Source organism: Oncorhynchus mykiss, chromosome Y (assembly GCF_013265735.2).
Source record: "Oncorhynchus mykiss isolate Arlee chromosome Y, USDA_OmykA_1.1, whole genome shotgun sequence".
Classification (NCBI taxonomy): Eukaryota; Metazoa; Chordata; class Actinopteri; order Salmoniformes; family Salmonidae; genus Oncorhynchus; species Oncorhynchus mykiss.
Window position 1 is genome coordinate 7,259,101 of NC_048593.1, and position 16,801 is coordinate 7,275,901.

The 16,801-nt window shown below is 44.4% G+C and overlaps 1 protein-coding gene across 5 annotated transcripts in view; it reads left to right on the forward strand.

The window, feature by feature from the left end:
- LOC110509573 (FCH and mu domain containing endocytic adaptor 2) overlaps positions 1–16,801 on the forward strand; it is a 96,714-nt gene that overhangs the window by 67,461 nt on the left and 12,452 nt on the right. For 2 of the 5 annotated variants that reach the window (XM_036968253.1, XM_036968252.1), the window contains exons 18-23: positions 4,065–4,679; positions 6,791–6,903; positions 7,121–7,253; positions 7,480–7,566; positions 7,802–7,861; positions 8,636–8,747. In XM_036968253.1, the coding sequence (XP_036824148.1) occupies positions 4,065–4,679; positions 6,791–6,903; positions 7,121–7,253; positions 7,480–7,566; positions 7,802–7,861; positions 8,636–8,747 (1,120 nt within the window). The remainder of the gene's footprint in view (positions 1–4,064; positions 4,680–6,790; positions 6,904–7,120; positions 7,254–7,479; positions 7,567–7,801; positions 7,862–8,635; positions 8,748–16,801) is intronic. The other 3 variants (XM_036968255.1, XM_036968254.1, XM_036968256.1) reach the window with 2 other exon arrangements.

A 16,801-nucleotide genomic window follows, 5' to 3' on the forward strand; every position in this document is an offset into this window, starting at 1 on the left:
TCAATCACCGCATTCTTTTCGGCAGACTCAATTGCCTTGGTTTCTCAAATGACTACCTCGCCTGGTTCACCAACTACTTCTCAGATTGAGTTCAGTATGTCAAATCGGAGGGCCTGTTGTCCGGACCCCTGGCAGCCTCTATGGGGGTGCCACAGGGTTCAATTCTCGGGCCGACTCTTTTCTCTGTATATATCAACGATGTCGCTTTTGCTGCTGGTGATTATCTGATCCACCTCTACGCAGACGACACCTTTCTGTATACATCTGGCCCTTCTTTGGACACTGTTATCAAACCTCCAAACAAGCTTCAATGCCATACAACACTTCTTCCGTGGCCTCCAACTGCTCTTAAATGCTAGTAAAACTAAATGCATGCTCTTCAACCGATTGCTGCCCGCACCCGCCCGCCCGACTAGCATCACTACTCTGGACAGTTCTGACTTAGAATATGTGGACAACTGCAAATACCTAGGTGTCTGGTTAGACTGTGAACTCTCCTTCCAGACTCACAATAAGCATCTCCAATCCAAAATTAAATCTGCCAAACATACCCTCGTAAAACTGACTATCCTACTGATCCTTGACTTCGGCGATTGTCATTTACAAAATAGCCTCCAACAGACTACATCCAGTTTGCTGAGTAGAGTATCACAGTGCCATCCATTTTGTCACCAAAGCCCCATATACCACCCACCACTGCGACCTGTCTGCTCTCGTTGGCTGGCCCTCGCTACATATTCAACGCCAAACCCACTGGCTCCAGGTCATCTATAAGTATTTGCTAGGTAAAGCCCCACCTTATCTCAGCTCACTGGTCACCATAGCAACACCCACCCATAGCACGTGCTCCAGCAGGTATATTTCACTGATCCCCAAAGCCAACACCTCTTTGGCTGCCTTTCCTTCCAGTTCTCTGCTGCCAATGACTGGAAGGAATTGCAAAAATCACTGAAACTGGAGATTTATATCTCCCTCACTAACTTTAAGCATCAGCTGTCAGAGCAGCTTACCGATCACTGCACCTGTACACAGCCCATCTGTAAATTGCACATCATCATCTGCACATCTGTCACTCCAGTGTTACTGCTAAATTTGAATTATTTTGCCACTATGGCCTATTTATTGCCTTACCTCCCTAATCTTACTACATTTGTGCACACTGTATGTAGATTTTTCTATTGTGTTATTGACTGTACTTTTGTTTATCCCATGTGTAACTCTGTGCTGTTTTTGTCACACTGCTTTGCTTATCTTGGCCAGGTCGCAGTTGTAAATGAGAACTTGTTCTCAACTGGCCTACCTGGTTAAATAAAGTAATGGTAATTAGGCTACTCCAAGCTCTGATGCTGCTCATGATAATTAGTAGCCTACCAAACTTGCTAACTGCCTGGTACTCAGCACTCTATTGTCCCTCTAATCACTCTGACATTAATGCAAATGTGATCGAAAATCTAATCAAACACTTTATGAGAGCCCATGAGCTCATGTTGCACAACATTTCTATAGGCTATGCAATTGTGTGAGAAAACAGAGTGATGGCCTCTATTAAAAAGAGGAGGATCCCATCAGCTTTCTATAGGCTAGGCCTACTATATAATTTTTCTAAACTTTCCTAATATTAAGCACATTGCTTCTCTTTACAACAGGAGTATAGCCTACCTGGCTGGCATGAAAATGATCCACGGGACAGTCACTGGCTGACAAAATTTCAAGACCGTCACAGCCCATTGTGTGACTGGCTGTGTGTGTGTTCATATAGTACGTTACATACGTTACTGATCCATTGCCTGGGCTAATCGTAATCCACAGTTAATATCACCTAGTTTGGGTCAGAGGGCTGGCTATAAGGCCCACTGGCACGTATGTTGTCAAACACTATCTCGTTACTGTCAAAGGTCTTAGCTTAAAAGCCAAAAGAGCAGCATAAAGTTCCCTGGTTAAGATACTGTGATGTTTTTTAAGCTCTCTCTGTACAATGCAGGCTTTTCCAGGCGACAACACATTCATCACATTCAGCTACTGAACTGCTAACAGTTCATTTGAGAAACCTGTAAGAATGTATAGTTGTTTGATTATTTATTTCCAACTTTGAAGTTGGTTCTTTTGCTTTTTGTTATTTTTGTGTCTTATTTTCTGTGTAAGATTTGCAGTCTTGTGTTTGGTTTGGTTGCTGTGTTATTGTTTTTTGTTGCTGTCTGTATGTGTGTTTATCCTCCCCCTTTCTCCCCTCCTCCTCAGACATTTAGTATTTTCCTCTCCATCCCTTTATCTCCTCGACACATTAACAAGTCCCCTGTCTTTCTACCAGGGTAGCCAGGTAACATCTTAGCTGCCCCTCTTTAAAGCAGTATGGTTGCACTGTACTAAATAGTTTTCCAAGTATCCAATAGCTTTTCAACTGTCTAACCTCACTTACAAATATCCTTTACATGGCATCCGACATTCGATGCTATTGCTTGTGTTTTTTGGTGGCATTTTTGGTTTTTCAAATGAACACGTTTTGTGTCAAAATTTGCTTTGTTTGTCTCTCTCCAAAAATCCACTCTGTTATCGTAGGATTTCATAGTTATGAGTTGTAGCTATGTTTACTTTTTTTTAAATCAAGCCAGTGAGCAAGATAGCTAATTTAAACAGTGGTAGATTGAAAGGCCCTGCTACGCTTTGATACGCTGAGAGCTCTGTGTGACGCTGCGTGTCTGCAAGGTGTGATGACCTAACACCAAACAGTCCGAGTAACTGAGCTCCCCTCAACCAGCTGTAATCCTCTAACACATTTATTACCCACAACCAACCCTTCACAGTTACATTTTAAACATGTCAGGCATTCCTATCATAGCCTGATACTCACATTGCCTAATGTTGCACAGAGATTGCATTTGATTGCAGTTCACAGTGAACTAAGCCTGGCTGTCTCATAGCAGGGTTGGATTTAATGTTTCAATGGTTTAGATGGAAACCATTTTTTATTATTATGAAAGTCACTGCGTGAAAGGATTATAAAGCCCTGTTCTTTGAATTGGTGACAAAAAAAAGAAAACTACGCTACTGGTTTGTTCAATTAAAAAAATTGTTTCAAATGTTTTACCTTTATTTAACTAGGCAAGTCAGTTAAGAACAAATTCTTATTTTCAATAATGGCCTGGGAAGTGGGTTAACTGCCTGTTCAGGGGCAGAACGACAGATAGTGGTCAGAGCGTTGGACTAGTAACCGAAAGGTTGCAAGTTCAAATCCCCGAGCTGATTTGTTTCTGTCCATTTTGAGCCTGTAATCGAACCCACAAATGCTGATGCTCCAGATACTCAACTAGTCTAAAGAAGGCAGGTTTTATTGCTTCTTTAATCAGAACTACAGTTTTCAGCTGTGCTAATGTAATTGCAAAAGGGTTTTCTAATGATCAATTAGCCTTTTAAAATGATACACTTGGATAAGCTAACACAGTGTGCCATTGGAACACGGGAGTGATGGTTGCTGATTATGGGCCTCTGAACGCCTATGTAGATATTCCATAAAAAATCTGCCGTTCCTAGCTACAATAGTCATTTACAACATTAACAATGTCTACACTGTATTTCAATTTGATGTTATTTTAATGGACAAAAATATAGTGTGTGTGTGTTTGTTTCTCAACTCCTAATATTGAGCAAATTACACTCACTGGAGTATCCGACATAGGCTTTGATAAAGCACCATTGCGACAAGTGTCGCTGGCTGCTGGTAAGCTCTCTTGACACATTTTTGCCAACACATGGCTAACCTTTGTTTTAACCAGTTAAACAGCTGCTCGTAGTGAACATGTGTTTGGAGTCACCTTTCTAGCTAATAGGCTATGTTAGAGTTTACACTTCCTCTTTCAATTATAATGTGGGGTGGTCATAATAATGAAAAACTATCTATCAAATCTATTCATTTTAAAATGTTGATTACTTCTCCTTGTCATTATCATTCACCTGATTAGGTAGGAATGTAAAGATGTTTTGCATGAATATCTTTGGTTCATTCTCCTTAATCTGTGGCATGTGTCTATCATTCTGCCCCACCCTGGACTCTCCTGCGCCCCTCACAGCTGAAGTGATATTACAACGGGAGCTCTCCTCTCCCCCACTGGCAGACAGCCTGCAGACCAAAGGAGAGGTCACCCCTCTCCCTCCCCTTGCCTCCACCACCACTAATACCTTCTCTCCATGGGAGGCCTCACCGGACGACCCCTTCCTGGCTCTGAAGCCCATCCCAGCCCGGGCCCAGAGTGCCCCCATCACCCAGCAGGCTGAGCCCATAGACCCCCAGGATCCAACCCCAACCCCTGCAGCCACAGCCAGGCTCCCTCAGGGAGAGGACCAGTCAGCATTCTCCTGGTCCCAGAGCCAGTGGATAGCCTTCAACGATGACTTTGTGCCATTCCGACGCCAACAGAGTTGCGGTCCTGGTACAAGTACAGGCCCGGTCAGCCATGACCGGACCCAGTCAAATCCCTCTACCAGCAGGACCCAGTCTAACCCCCCTATTGACAGGGTCCAGTCTGGTCGGTCCATCCGTTTCTTCTCTGAGGACCCCGCTGACCCCTATAACAAGATGCCGCTGAGCAGTGGGGTTGTGGAGGACAGCGCCTCCTGTGTCTCGGAGGTGCTATCAGCACTGACAGAGGGGATGGTAGCCTCAGCAGCTAGCCAAACAAACAACGGTAACCTCTAGCATGCCATAAACACATTTTTTTTGTCTGAGTGAAGTTTTGACTTGAGTTTTTTTTCAACTTCTTAAAATTGTCTTTTCAGTTTGAAATGTCCAACTTTTCATAACAATGTTGTTCTTTTGATCTTATTTACAATATTTTTTGGTTGAATAATACATTTGTATTTGTGTGTTTTTGTTTTGCTGGGCATATGCTTGTTTGCCTTTAGAGAATTGTTAACCTAAAGTTTTGTGAGCTATGTTCATTTTTTTATGTTTGTATTCTATGATTTGGAATTTGCATGTCGTGACTTCTGCATTTGATGCATGATTTTGCATTACTTTGAGAGATTCTGTTGACTAAGAAGTTTAAATTCACTGAACCTGTTTTTTCGAATTCCATCAGAAGTACAGTGCCTTGCGAAAGTATTCGGCCCCCTTGAACTTTGCGACCTTTTGCCACATTTCAGGCTTGAAACATAAAGATATAAAACTGTATTTTTTTGTGAAGAATCAACAACAAGTGGGACACAATCATGAAGTGGAATGACATTTATTGGATATTTCAAACTTTTTTAACAAATCAAAAACTGAAAAATTGGGCGTGCAAAATTATTCAGCCCCCTTAAGTTAATACTTTGTAGTGCCACCTTTTGCTGCGATTACAGCTGTAAGTCGCTTGGGGTATGTCTCTATCAGTTTTGCACATCGAGAGACTGACATTTTTTTCCCATTCCTCCTTGCAAAACACCTCGAGCTCAGTGAGGTTGGATGGAGAGCACTTGTGAACAGCAGTTTTCAGTTCTTTCCACAGATTCTCGATTGGATTCAGGTCTGGACTTTGACTTGGCCATTCTAACACCTGGATATGTTTATTTTTGAACCATTCCATTGTAGATTTTGCTTCATGTTTTGGATCATTGTCTTGTTGGAAGACAAATCTCCGTCCCAGTCTCAGGTCTTTTGCAGACTCCATCAGGTTTTCTTCCAGAATCGTCCTGTATTTGGCTCCATCCATCTTCCCATCAATTTTAACCATCTTCCCTGTCCCTGCTGAAGAAAAGCAGGCCCAAACCATGATGCTGCCACCACCATGTTTGACAGTGGGGATGGTGTGTTCAGGGTGATGAGCTGTGTTGCTTTTACGCCAAACATAATGTTTTGCATTGTTGGCAAAAAGTTCCATTTTGGTTTCATCTGACCAGAGCACCTTCTTCCACATGTTTGGTGTGTCTCCCAGGTGGCTTGTGACAAACTTTAAACAACACTTTTTAATGGATATCTTTAAGAAATGGCTTTCTTCTTGCCACTCTTCCATAAAGGCCAGATTTGTGCAATATACGACTGATTGTTGTCCTATGGACAGAGTCTCCCACCTCAGCTGTAGATCTCTGCAGTTCATCCAGAGTGATCATGGGCCTCTTGGCTGCATCTCTGATCAGTCTTCTCCTTGTATGAGCTGAAAGTTTAGAGGGACGGCCAGGTCTTGGTAGATTTGCAGTGGTCTGATACTCCTTCCATTTCAATATTATCGCTTGCACAGTGCTCCTTTTGTACCCAAATCCGGCTTTAAACATCTTCACAACAGTATCTCGGACCTGCCTGGTGTGTTCCTTGTTCTTCATGATGCTCTCTGCGCTTTTAACGGACCTCTGAGACTATCACAGTGCAGGTGCATTTATACGGAGACTTGATTACACACAGATGGATTGTATTTATCATCATTAGTCATTTAGGTCAACATTGGATCATTCAGAGATCCTCACTGAACTTCTGGAGAGAGTTTGCTGCACTGAAAGTAAAGGGGCTGAATAATTTTGCACGCCCAATTTTTCAGTTTTTGATTTGTTAAAAAAGTTTGAAATATCCAATAAATGTCGTTCCACTTCATGATTGTGTCCCACTTGTTGTTGATTCTTCACAAAAAAAATACAGTTTTATATCTTTATGTTTGAAGCCTGAAATGTGGCAAAAGGTCGCAAAGTTCAAGGGGGCCGAATACTTTCGCAAGGCACTGTACATCACAAGTATTGCAGCATGGCGTTATCTTATCATTCCGTAGCTCACTTCTGCTTTTAGTCTATGATTGACCCTCTCTACCCCTTCCTCCCCGTCCCTCTGCAGTGCCTGCCCTGGCCAGACCCAATACTCCTCTAGCTGGAGCCCTGGTGCCTCCTCCACGACCCTCCTCCAGACCCAAACTACCCACAGGAAAACTCACAGGAATCACTGAAATTGTGAGTATCTCCAGCAGAGTATCTGCCCAGTATCTAACATATATCTTTGTGCATTAGAGCATTGATTGATGAAACCATTCTCTTTTAATTAATGATAGTGGACTACATTTATTTGGAGTTTTTCACTCTTGCTATATACAGTACCCTGAATGGGGTTAACGTGCCATATCCGTTACTATTGGTTAAATTTACGGGTTTGTGTGGTCTATCCAACCAGGTGCGGCCGTTCAGCCCGCCAAAGACGTTGTCCAACGCCAGTCTTACTCTGGCTGCTCCCCTCGCCCGGGCAGAGAGCTCCTCCTCCCTGTCCTCCACCGCCTCCCTCAGTGCCTCCAACACACCCACCGTGGGTAAGAACATGACCAAGCTCCATGACCTTCCCTTCTCTGTACCTCCTCTTTACAGTCTTCTCCTTTCACCTCCTCTACTGCGATTCACATTTCTTAACAACGTCCTTTCCTCTCAAACAAATCTCAGCTTGTTTCCTCTCCTCCACTCTCACCTGACCTAACCCCACTTCTTGTCTTTAAATCTTATTGGGCTTCTCTCCTTCCCTCACACCTCTCCTCCTCACAGGGTCTGAGCATACCTTTCGTCTCTCCCGCTCCTCTCCGGAACCAGAGTTCCTCCTTTCTCCCTCTCCTCTGTTTGTCCTCAGCCAAAGTGAGTCTCCTTTCTCCCACCTCCAACCTCACTGTCACTCCGTAAATCACCTAATGCACACAGTGTGTCTTTAGGGTTTGTCACCCATCCTGATTTCGTACACATGCTCACATTCACACCCAGGTGTGTTGGTTTGGAGCCCATTGCCCTGTGTCATCATCTCACCTCATCTCACCACGTTCTTGGGGGTTTTTGTGTCTTTCCTCTTTCTTTTCTTTTGTTGGGCCATTTAAAGAGGATGATGGTTTCATTGGGAAGCTGCCCACCTTTGAGAAGCGCTGTGAAACGCCTGCAGGTAGGGGGTGTGGTCAAATAGCCCGGACACGCCTCTCTGTGTGTGACACACTAACAACGGCCACTCGGATTGGCTGTCTAATCTCTGTCTGCCTGCTTATGAAATGTATCTCTCTTCTCAACGCGTCTGTCAGCATACGCCCGTCTCTCACTGTGAACGTCCATGTAATCAACAAACCTTAAAGCATGGTTGTGTTCTGTTAAATAACAAATCATTTAAAGGCTGGAAGTTAATTGCAGTGTTTAACAGTTCTTACTCAAAGAATCCCAGACAGTAATTAATTCCAATGGTACTTTTATAATAATTCATAACAATACATCATATTTTACCCATATCTAGAACATTTAATTCCTAGAGAGGTGTGATTTGTTTTGGCATGTAATGTCTTGGGATTTTTTAAATGTACTTTTCCTCTGAAATAATGGAATGATTATTAGCCTATTTTCCTTAATGATATAATTTAATGAATGACCTTATTATGTAATAAATTAACTGTGTTCTTCAGGTTGTGTTGTCTGTTGCATGAATGAGTGTGAGCCTTTCTCGTTTTGATCTCAAAGTTCAATTGAACTGTACACTTCAGTCATAACAGTACACTCATTTGATCTTTCTTTATCTCTCTCCCTCTCTATCCCCCACAACTCCCTCTTTCTTTCTTTCTTTCTTTCTTTCTTTCTTTCTTTCTTTCTTTCTTTCTTTCTTTCTTTCTTTCTTTCTTTCTTTCTTTCTTTCTTTCTTTCTTTCTTTCTTTCTTTCTTTCCCTCCCTCTGTCAGGGACATCTCGCGGTCCCAGCCCGGTGACCCTGGCATCCCAGGATGCCTTGCCCATCGCTGTGGCCTTCACAGAGTCTGTTAATGCCTACTTCAAAGGAGCTGATCCCACTAAGTGAGTCTCACATGACCACCTACAGCACAGAGAGCTAGCCTGGGCCTAACACACACAGCACCCAAGCACGAACACACAACCTGCACGCAAGTAAACACACACCTTGCACATAGACACACACACACACACACACACACATATCACTGTACACACAAACGCGTACACACACTATGAACAACCATTGTTGCACTGCATTTACTGCTGCATATAGCTATTCAACTCGTCCATGCACATAATATGTTACACGAATATTAAAGTAAAAATTTGCTCCATACTTCACACACTCATGACGAGCCTGTCTGTCTCTCTCTGTCTGTCTCTCTCTGTCTCTCTCTGTCTGTCTGTCTCTGTCTGTCTGTCTGTGCGCCTGTCTGTCTGTGCGCCTGTCTGTCTGTGCATCTGTCTGTCTGTGCGTTTGTCTGTCTGTGTGCGCCTGTCTGTCTATGTGCGTCTGTGCGCCTGTCTGTGCGCCTGTCTGTGCGTCTGCCTGTGCATTTGTCTGTCTGTCTGCCTGTGCGTTTGTCTGTCTGCCTGTGCGTTTGTCTGTCTGCCTGTGCGTCTGTCTGACTGTGCGTCTGTCTGTCTGTGCTTCTGTCTGTCTGTGCGTCTGTCTGACTGTGCGTCTGTGCGTCTGTCTGACTGTGCGTCTGTCTGACTGTGCGTCTGTGCGTCTGTCTGACTGTGCGTCTGTGCGTCTGTCTGTCTGTCTGTCTGTCTGTCTGTCTGTCTGTCTGTCTGTGTGCGTCTGTTTGTGTGCATCTGTCTGTGTGCGTCTCTGTGCGTCTGTGCGTGCAATGATTTTGGTTTGACCGACATTACTCTTTCATAGTGGATAACCCACATGGGGCAGATTATAGTCTGGGACATAGAAAACATACACCCTTTTATTGGTTAACTGCTGTTAGATTGCTGCTGTGCAAAATGATTATTTTTGCAGGGATTAGCAAATGGAACATTTCATAAGCAGTACAGTGGACACACAGGGCAGGGTTGGGGCTCACACGTGGACCACACCACAGCAGACTGGGATGGGGCTAGACTACCGGGCCTTGTTTACATTTGGACTGAGGTAGCCTTGGCCTGAGTTGTACAGGGTCGAATTTAGACGTGGATGAGTTACATTTGGAGTTAAACGAGTGGACTAACTAAGACTGAGACTGTGCACTGCCTTGGACTACAATTCCATTAAAGGTACAGTACTGTGATAGACTGGACTAGTGGGCAGATGTTTAACCCTTTGAGTTAACACTCTGCTGTGCCGCTCAGGTGCATAGTGAAGAGCACAGGTTTAACAATAGAACCCGCTAGGCTAGATAGAGAACGTTTCCGGGCATCCTCTTTAGCATACGCATCAGATGCATATCAACCCGCAGGCCAAATTATTTGCAATAAACATAAGCACCAATGCTTATGATCACGATTAGGTTATTGTTGGAGTAAGGTGTGTTGGCGGGGGCAAACTGTGACACCAATCAGGCCCTCGATGACTGGAATTGCCCAAGACAAAGGAGATGATTGTGGACTACAGGAAAATGAGGACCGAGCACGCCCCCATTCTCATCGACGGGGCTGCAGTGGAGCAGGTTGAGAGCTTCGAGTTCCTTGGTGTCCACATCACCAACAAATTAACATGGTCCAAGCACACAAAGACAGTCGTGAAGAGGGCACGACAAAAACTATTCCCCCTCAGGAGACTGAAACGATTTGTCATGGGTCCTCAGATCCTCAAAAGGTTCTACAGCTGCACCATCGAGAACACTGGTTGCATCACTGCCTGGTATGGCAACTGCTCGGCCTCCGACCACAAGGCACTACAGAGGGTAGTGCGAACGGGGCCAAGCTTCCTGCCATCCAGGACCTCTATACCTGGCGGTGTCAGAAGAAGGCCCTGAAAATTGTCAGACTCCAGCCACCCTAGTCATAGACTGTTCTCTCTGCTACTGCACGACAAGCGGTACCAGAGCGCCAAGTCTAGGCCCAAGAGGCTTCTAAACAGCTTCTACCCCCAAGCCATAAGACTCCTGAACACCTAATCAAATGGCTACCCAGACTATTTGCATTGCCCCTCCCCCTCTTTTACACCGCGGCTACTCTTTGTTGTTATCATCTATGCATGTCACTTTAATAACTCTACCTACATGTACAGTTTAAGTCGGAAATTTACAAACACTTAGGTTGGTTAAAGCTATTTGTGGAGTGGTTTTTCAACCACTCCACAAATGGCTTGTTAACAAACTATAGTTTTGACAAGTCGTTTAGGACATCTACTTTGTGCATGACACAAGTCATTTTTCCAACAATTGTTTACAGACAAATTATTTCACTTATAATTCACTGTTTCACAATTCCAGTGGGTCAGAAGTTTACATACACTAAGTTGACTGTGCCTTTAAACAGCTTGGGAAATTCCAGAAAATTATGTCATGGCTTTAGAAGCTTCTGATAGGCTAATTGACATCATTTGAGTCAATTGGTGGTGTCCCTGTGGATGTATTTCAAGGCCTATCTTCAGTGCCTCTTTGCTTTACATCATGGGAAAATCTAAAGAAATCAGCCAAGACCTCAGAAAAACAATTATAGACCTCCACAAGTCTGATTCATCCTTGGGACCAATATCCAAACGCCTGAAGGTAACACGTTCATCTGTACAAACAATAGTATGCAAGTATAAACAGGGGACCACGCTGCCGTCATACCGCCCAGGAAGGAGACGCGTTCTGTCTCCTAGAGATGAACGTACTTTGGTTCGAAAAGGGCAAATCAATCCCAGAACAACAGCAAAAGACCTTGTGAAGATGCTGGAGGAAACGGTGCAAAATAATCTATATCCACAGTAAAACAAGTCCTATATCGACATAACCTGAAAGGCCACTCAGCAATGAAGTTCCGGCGCCGACAGAGATGGCCGCCTCGCTTCGCGTTCCTAGGAAACTATGCAGTTTTTTGTTTTCTTACATTTCTTACATTAGTACCCCAGGTCATCTTAGGTTTCATTACATACAGTCGAGAAGAACTACTGAATATAAGATCAGCATCAACTCACCATCAGTACTACCAAGAATATGTTTTTCGCGACGCGGATCCTGTGTTCTGCGTTACAAACAGGACAACGGAGTGGATTCCATGCAGCGACCCCAAAAAAAAACAACTCCGAAAAAGAGGGAAACGAGGCGGTCTTCTGGTCAGACTCCGGAGACGGGCACACCGTGCACCACTCCCTAGCATTCTTCTTGCCAATGTCCAGTCTCTTGACAACAAGGTTGATGAAATCCGAGCAAGGGTAGCATTCCAGAGGGACATCAGAGACTGTAACGTTCTTTGCTTCACGGAAACGTGGCTCACTGGAGAGACTCTATCCGAAGCGGTGCAGCCAACGGGTTTCTCCACACATCGCGCTGACAGAAACAAACATCTTTCTGGTAAGAAGAGGGGCGGGGGCGTATGCCTTATGACTAACGCGACATGGTGTGATGAAAGAAACATACAGGAACTCAAATCCTTCTGTTCACCTGATTTAGAATTCCTCACAATCAAATGTAGACCGCATTATCTACCAAGAGAATTCTCTTCGATTATAATCACAGCCGTATATATCCCCCCCCCAAGCAGACACATCGATGGCTCTGAACGAACTTTATTTAACTCTTTGCAAACTGGAAACCATTCATCCGGAGGCTGCATTCATTGTAGCTGGGGATTTTAACAAGGCTAATCTGAAAACAAAACTCCCTAAATTTTATCAGCATATCGATTGCGCAACCAGGGGTGGAAAGACCTTGGATCATTGTTACTCTAACTTCTGCGACGCATATAAGGCCCTGCCCCGCCCCCCTTTCGGAAAAGCTGACCACGACTCCATTTTGTTGATCCCTGCCTACAGACAGAAACTAAAACAAGAGGCTCCCACGCTGAGGTCTGTCCAACGCTGGTCCGACCAAGCTGACTCCACACTCCAAGACTGCTTCCACCACGTGGACTGGGACATGTTTCGTATTGCGTCAGACAACAACATTGACGAATACGCTGATTCGGTGTGTGAGTTCATTAGAACGTGCGTTGAAGATGTCGTTCCCATAGCAACGATTAAAACATTCCCTAACCAGAAACCGTGGATTGATGGCAGCATTCGCGTGAAACTGAAAGCGCGAACCACTGCTTTTAATCAGGGCAAGGTGTCTGGTAACATGACCGAATACAAACAGTGCAGCTATTCCCTCCGCAAGGCTATCAAACAAGCTAAGCGTCAGTACAGAGACAAAGTAGAATCTCAATTCAACGGCTCAGACACAAGAGGCATGTGGCAGGGTCTACAGTCAATCACGGACTACAGGAAGAAATCCAGCCCAGTCACGGACCAGGATGTCCTGCTCCCAGGCAGACTAAATAACTTTTTTGCCCGCTTTGAGGACAATACAGTGCCACTGACACGGCCTGCAACGAAAACATGCGGTCTCTCCTTCACTGCAGCCGAGGTGAGTAAGACATTTAAACGTGTTAACCCTCGCAAGGCTGCAGGCCCAGACGGCATCCCCAGCCGCGCCCTCAGAGCATGCGCAGACCAGCTGGCCGGTGTGTTTACGGACATATTCAATCAATCCCTATACCAGTCTGCTGTTCCCACATGCTTCAAGAGGGCCACCATTGTTCCTGTTCCCAAGAAAGCTAAGGTAACTGAGCTAAACGACTACCGCCCCGTAGCACTCACATCCGTCATCATGAAGTGCTTTGAGAGACTAGTCAAGGACCATATCACCTCCACCCTACCTGACACCCTAGACCCACTCCAATTTGCTTACCGCCCAAATAGGTCCACAGACGATGCAATCTCAACCACACTGCACACTGCCCTAACCCATCTGGACAAGAGGAATACCTATGTGAGAATGCTGTTCATCGACTACAGCTCGGCATTCAACACCATAGTACCCTCCAAGCTCGTCATCAAGCTCGAGACCCTGGGTCTCGACCCCGCCCTGTGCAACTGGGTACTGGACTTCCTGACGGGCCGCCCCCAGGTGGTGAGGGTAGGCAACAACATCTCCTCCCCGCTGATCCTCAACACTGGGGCCCCACAAGGGTGCGTTCTGAGCCCTCTCCTGTACTCCCTGTTCACCCACGACTGCGTGGCCACGCACGCCTCCAACTCAATCATCAAGTTTGCGGACGACACAACAGTGGTAGGCTTGATTACCAACAACGACGAGACGGCCTACAGGGAGGAGGTGAGGGCCCTCGGAGTGTGGTGTCAGGAAAATAACCTCACACTCAACGTCAACAAAACTAAGGAGATGATTGTGGACTTCAGGAAACAGCAGAGGGAACACCCCCCTATCCACATCGATGGAACAGTAGTGGAGAGGGTAGCAAGTTTTAAGTTCCTCGGCATACACATCACAGACAAACTGAATTGGTCCACTCACACAGACAGCATCGTGAAGAAGGCGCAGCAGCGCCTCTTCAACCTCAGGAGGCTGAAGAAATTTGGCTTGTCACCAAAAGCACTCACAAACTTCTACAGATGCACAATCGAGAGCATCCTGGCGGGCTGTATCACCGCCTGGTATGGCAACTGCACCGCCCTCAACCGTAAGGCTCTCCAGAGGGTAGTGAGGTCTGCACAACCTATCACCGGGGGCAAACTACCTGCCCTCCAGGACACCTACACCACCCGATGTCACAGGAAGGCCATAAAGATCATCAAGGACATCAACCACCCGAGCCACTGCCTGTTCACCCCGCTATCATCCAGAAGGCGAGGTCAGTACAGGTGCATCAAAGCTGGGACCGAGAGACTAAAAAACAGCTTCTATCTCAAGGCCATCAGACTGTTAAACAGCCACCACTAACACTGAGTGGCTGCTGCCAACACACTGACACTGACTCAACTCCAGCCACTTTAATAATGGGAATTGATGGGAAATGATGTAAATATATCACTAGCCACTTTAAACAATGCTACCTTATATAATGTTACTTACCCTACATTATTCATCTCATATGCATACGTTATACTGTACTCTATATCATCGACTGTATCCTTATGTAATACATGTATCACTAGCCACTTTAAACTATGCCACTTTGTTTACATACTCATCTCATTTGTACATACTGTACTCGATACCATCTACTGTATCTTGCCTATGCTGCTCTGTACCATCACTCATTCATATATCCTTATGTACATATTCTTTATCCCCTTACACTGTGTACAAGACAGTAGTTTTGGAATTGTTAGTTAGATTACTTGTTATTACTGCATTGTCGGAACTAGAAGCACAAGCATTTCGCTACACTCGCATTAACATCTGCTAACCATGTGTATGTGACAAATAAAATTTGATTTGATTTGAACAAGTCCTATATCGACATAACCTGAAAGGCCACTCAGCAATGAAGAAGCTACTGCTCCAAACCGCCATTAAAAAGCCAGAGTACAATTTGCAACTGCAAATGGGGACAAAGATTGTACTTTTTTTATAAATCTCCTCTGGTCTGATGAAACAAAAATAGAACTGTTTGGCCATAATGACCATCGTTATGTTTGGAGGACAAAGGGGGAGGCTTGCAAGCCGAAGAACACCATCCCAACCGTGAAGCACGGGGGTGGCAGCATCATGTTGTGGGGGTGCTTTGCTGCAGGAGGGACTGGTGCACTTCACAAAATTGATGGCATAATGAGGATGGACAATTACGTGGATATATTGAAGCAACATCTCAAGACATCAGTCAGGAAGTTAAAGCTTGGGTCTTGGGTCTAAAGCTTGGGTCTAAATTGATATTCTATATGGACAATGACCCCAAGCATACTTCCAGAGTTGTGGCAAAATGGCTTGAGGACAGCAAAGTCAAGGTATTGGAGTGGACATCACAAAGCCCTGACCTCAATCCTATAGAAAATTTGTGGGCAGAACTGAAAAAGCTTGTGCGAGCAAGGAGGCCGACAAACCTGTCTCAGTTACGCCAGCTCTGTCAGGAGTGGGCCAAAATTCACCAAACTTTTTGTGGGAAGCTTGTGGAAGGCTATTGAAACTTTTGACCGAAGTTAAACAATTTAAAGGCAATGCTACCAAATACTAATAGAGTCTATGTAAACTTCTGACCCACTGGGAATGTGAAATAAATAATAAATACTCTACTATTTTTCTAAAATGTCACATTCTTAAAATAAAGTGGTGATCCTAACTGACCTAAGACAGGGAATTTTTACTTGGATTAAATGTCAGGAATTGTGAAAAACTGAGTTTAAATGTATTTGGCTAAGGTTTATGTAAACTTCTGACTTCAACTGTATGTACATATTACCTGAACTAACTGGTAGTCTCGCTATTGTTATTTTACTGCTGCTCTTTAATTACTTGTTACTTTTATTTCTTATTCTTATCCGTATTTCTTTAAACTGCGTTGTTGGTTAGGGATTCGTAAGTAAGCATTTTATTGTACAACACCTGTTGTGTTCGGTGCATGTTAGTAATAAACTTTGATTTGCTAAATAGTGCATAAACAATTATAAAGGATGTGGAAATATATCCATGACAAGATATAAAAACAATCGTTATTTGTTTGGATAGAGTCAAGGATAAGTTTTGTAATGTTCTACAAAGTCGTCGTGAAAAACATATAGCTTATTTTCGTTCCCTACAATAAAACATTACAGTGTAATACATTTGATACATTTTATTTGTAGATTTGATTGGCAATGGAGTTATAGTAAGTAATACAGTTAAGTTTCAGCTTCTTTTGACAATGTAGAAAGTAAAAGATAATATAACCAGGTGGTTATCTCTCCGGTCTCTCTGGTCTCTCTCCGTCACCGATATGGAGTACAGCTCCGCTGGTATGTTTTGCGCAGAGGGCGGCAGCTCCCTACTCTCTTTGTTCAAGGTTCCCGAGCAGGCTAGTCTTCTTTGCAATCAACTTGTCTGCCAGGGAAATTGATGTGAAGAAGTTGTCCGTTGTCACTGCCTTTGCCCATGTAACGCTCTGAGTCTCAAAACCACAGGCTCAAACAGTCGATCACCCGCTGGCCTGGATTCATCTTTCCCCAGATATGG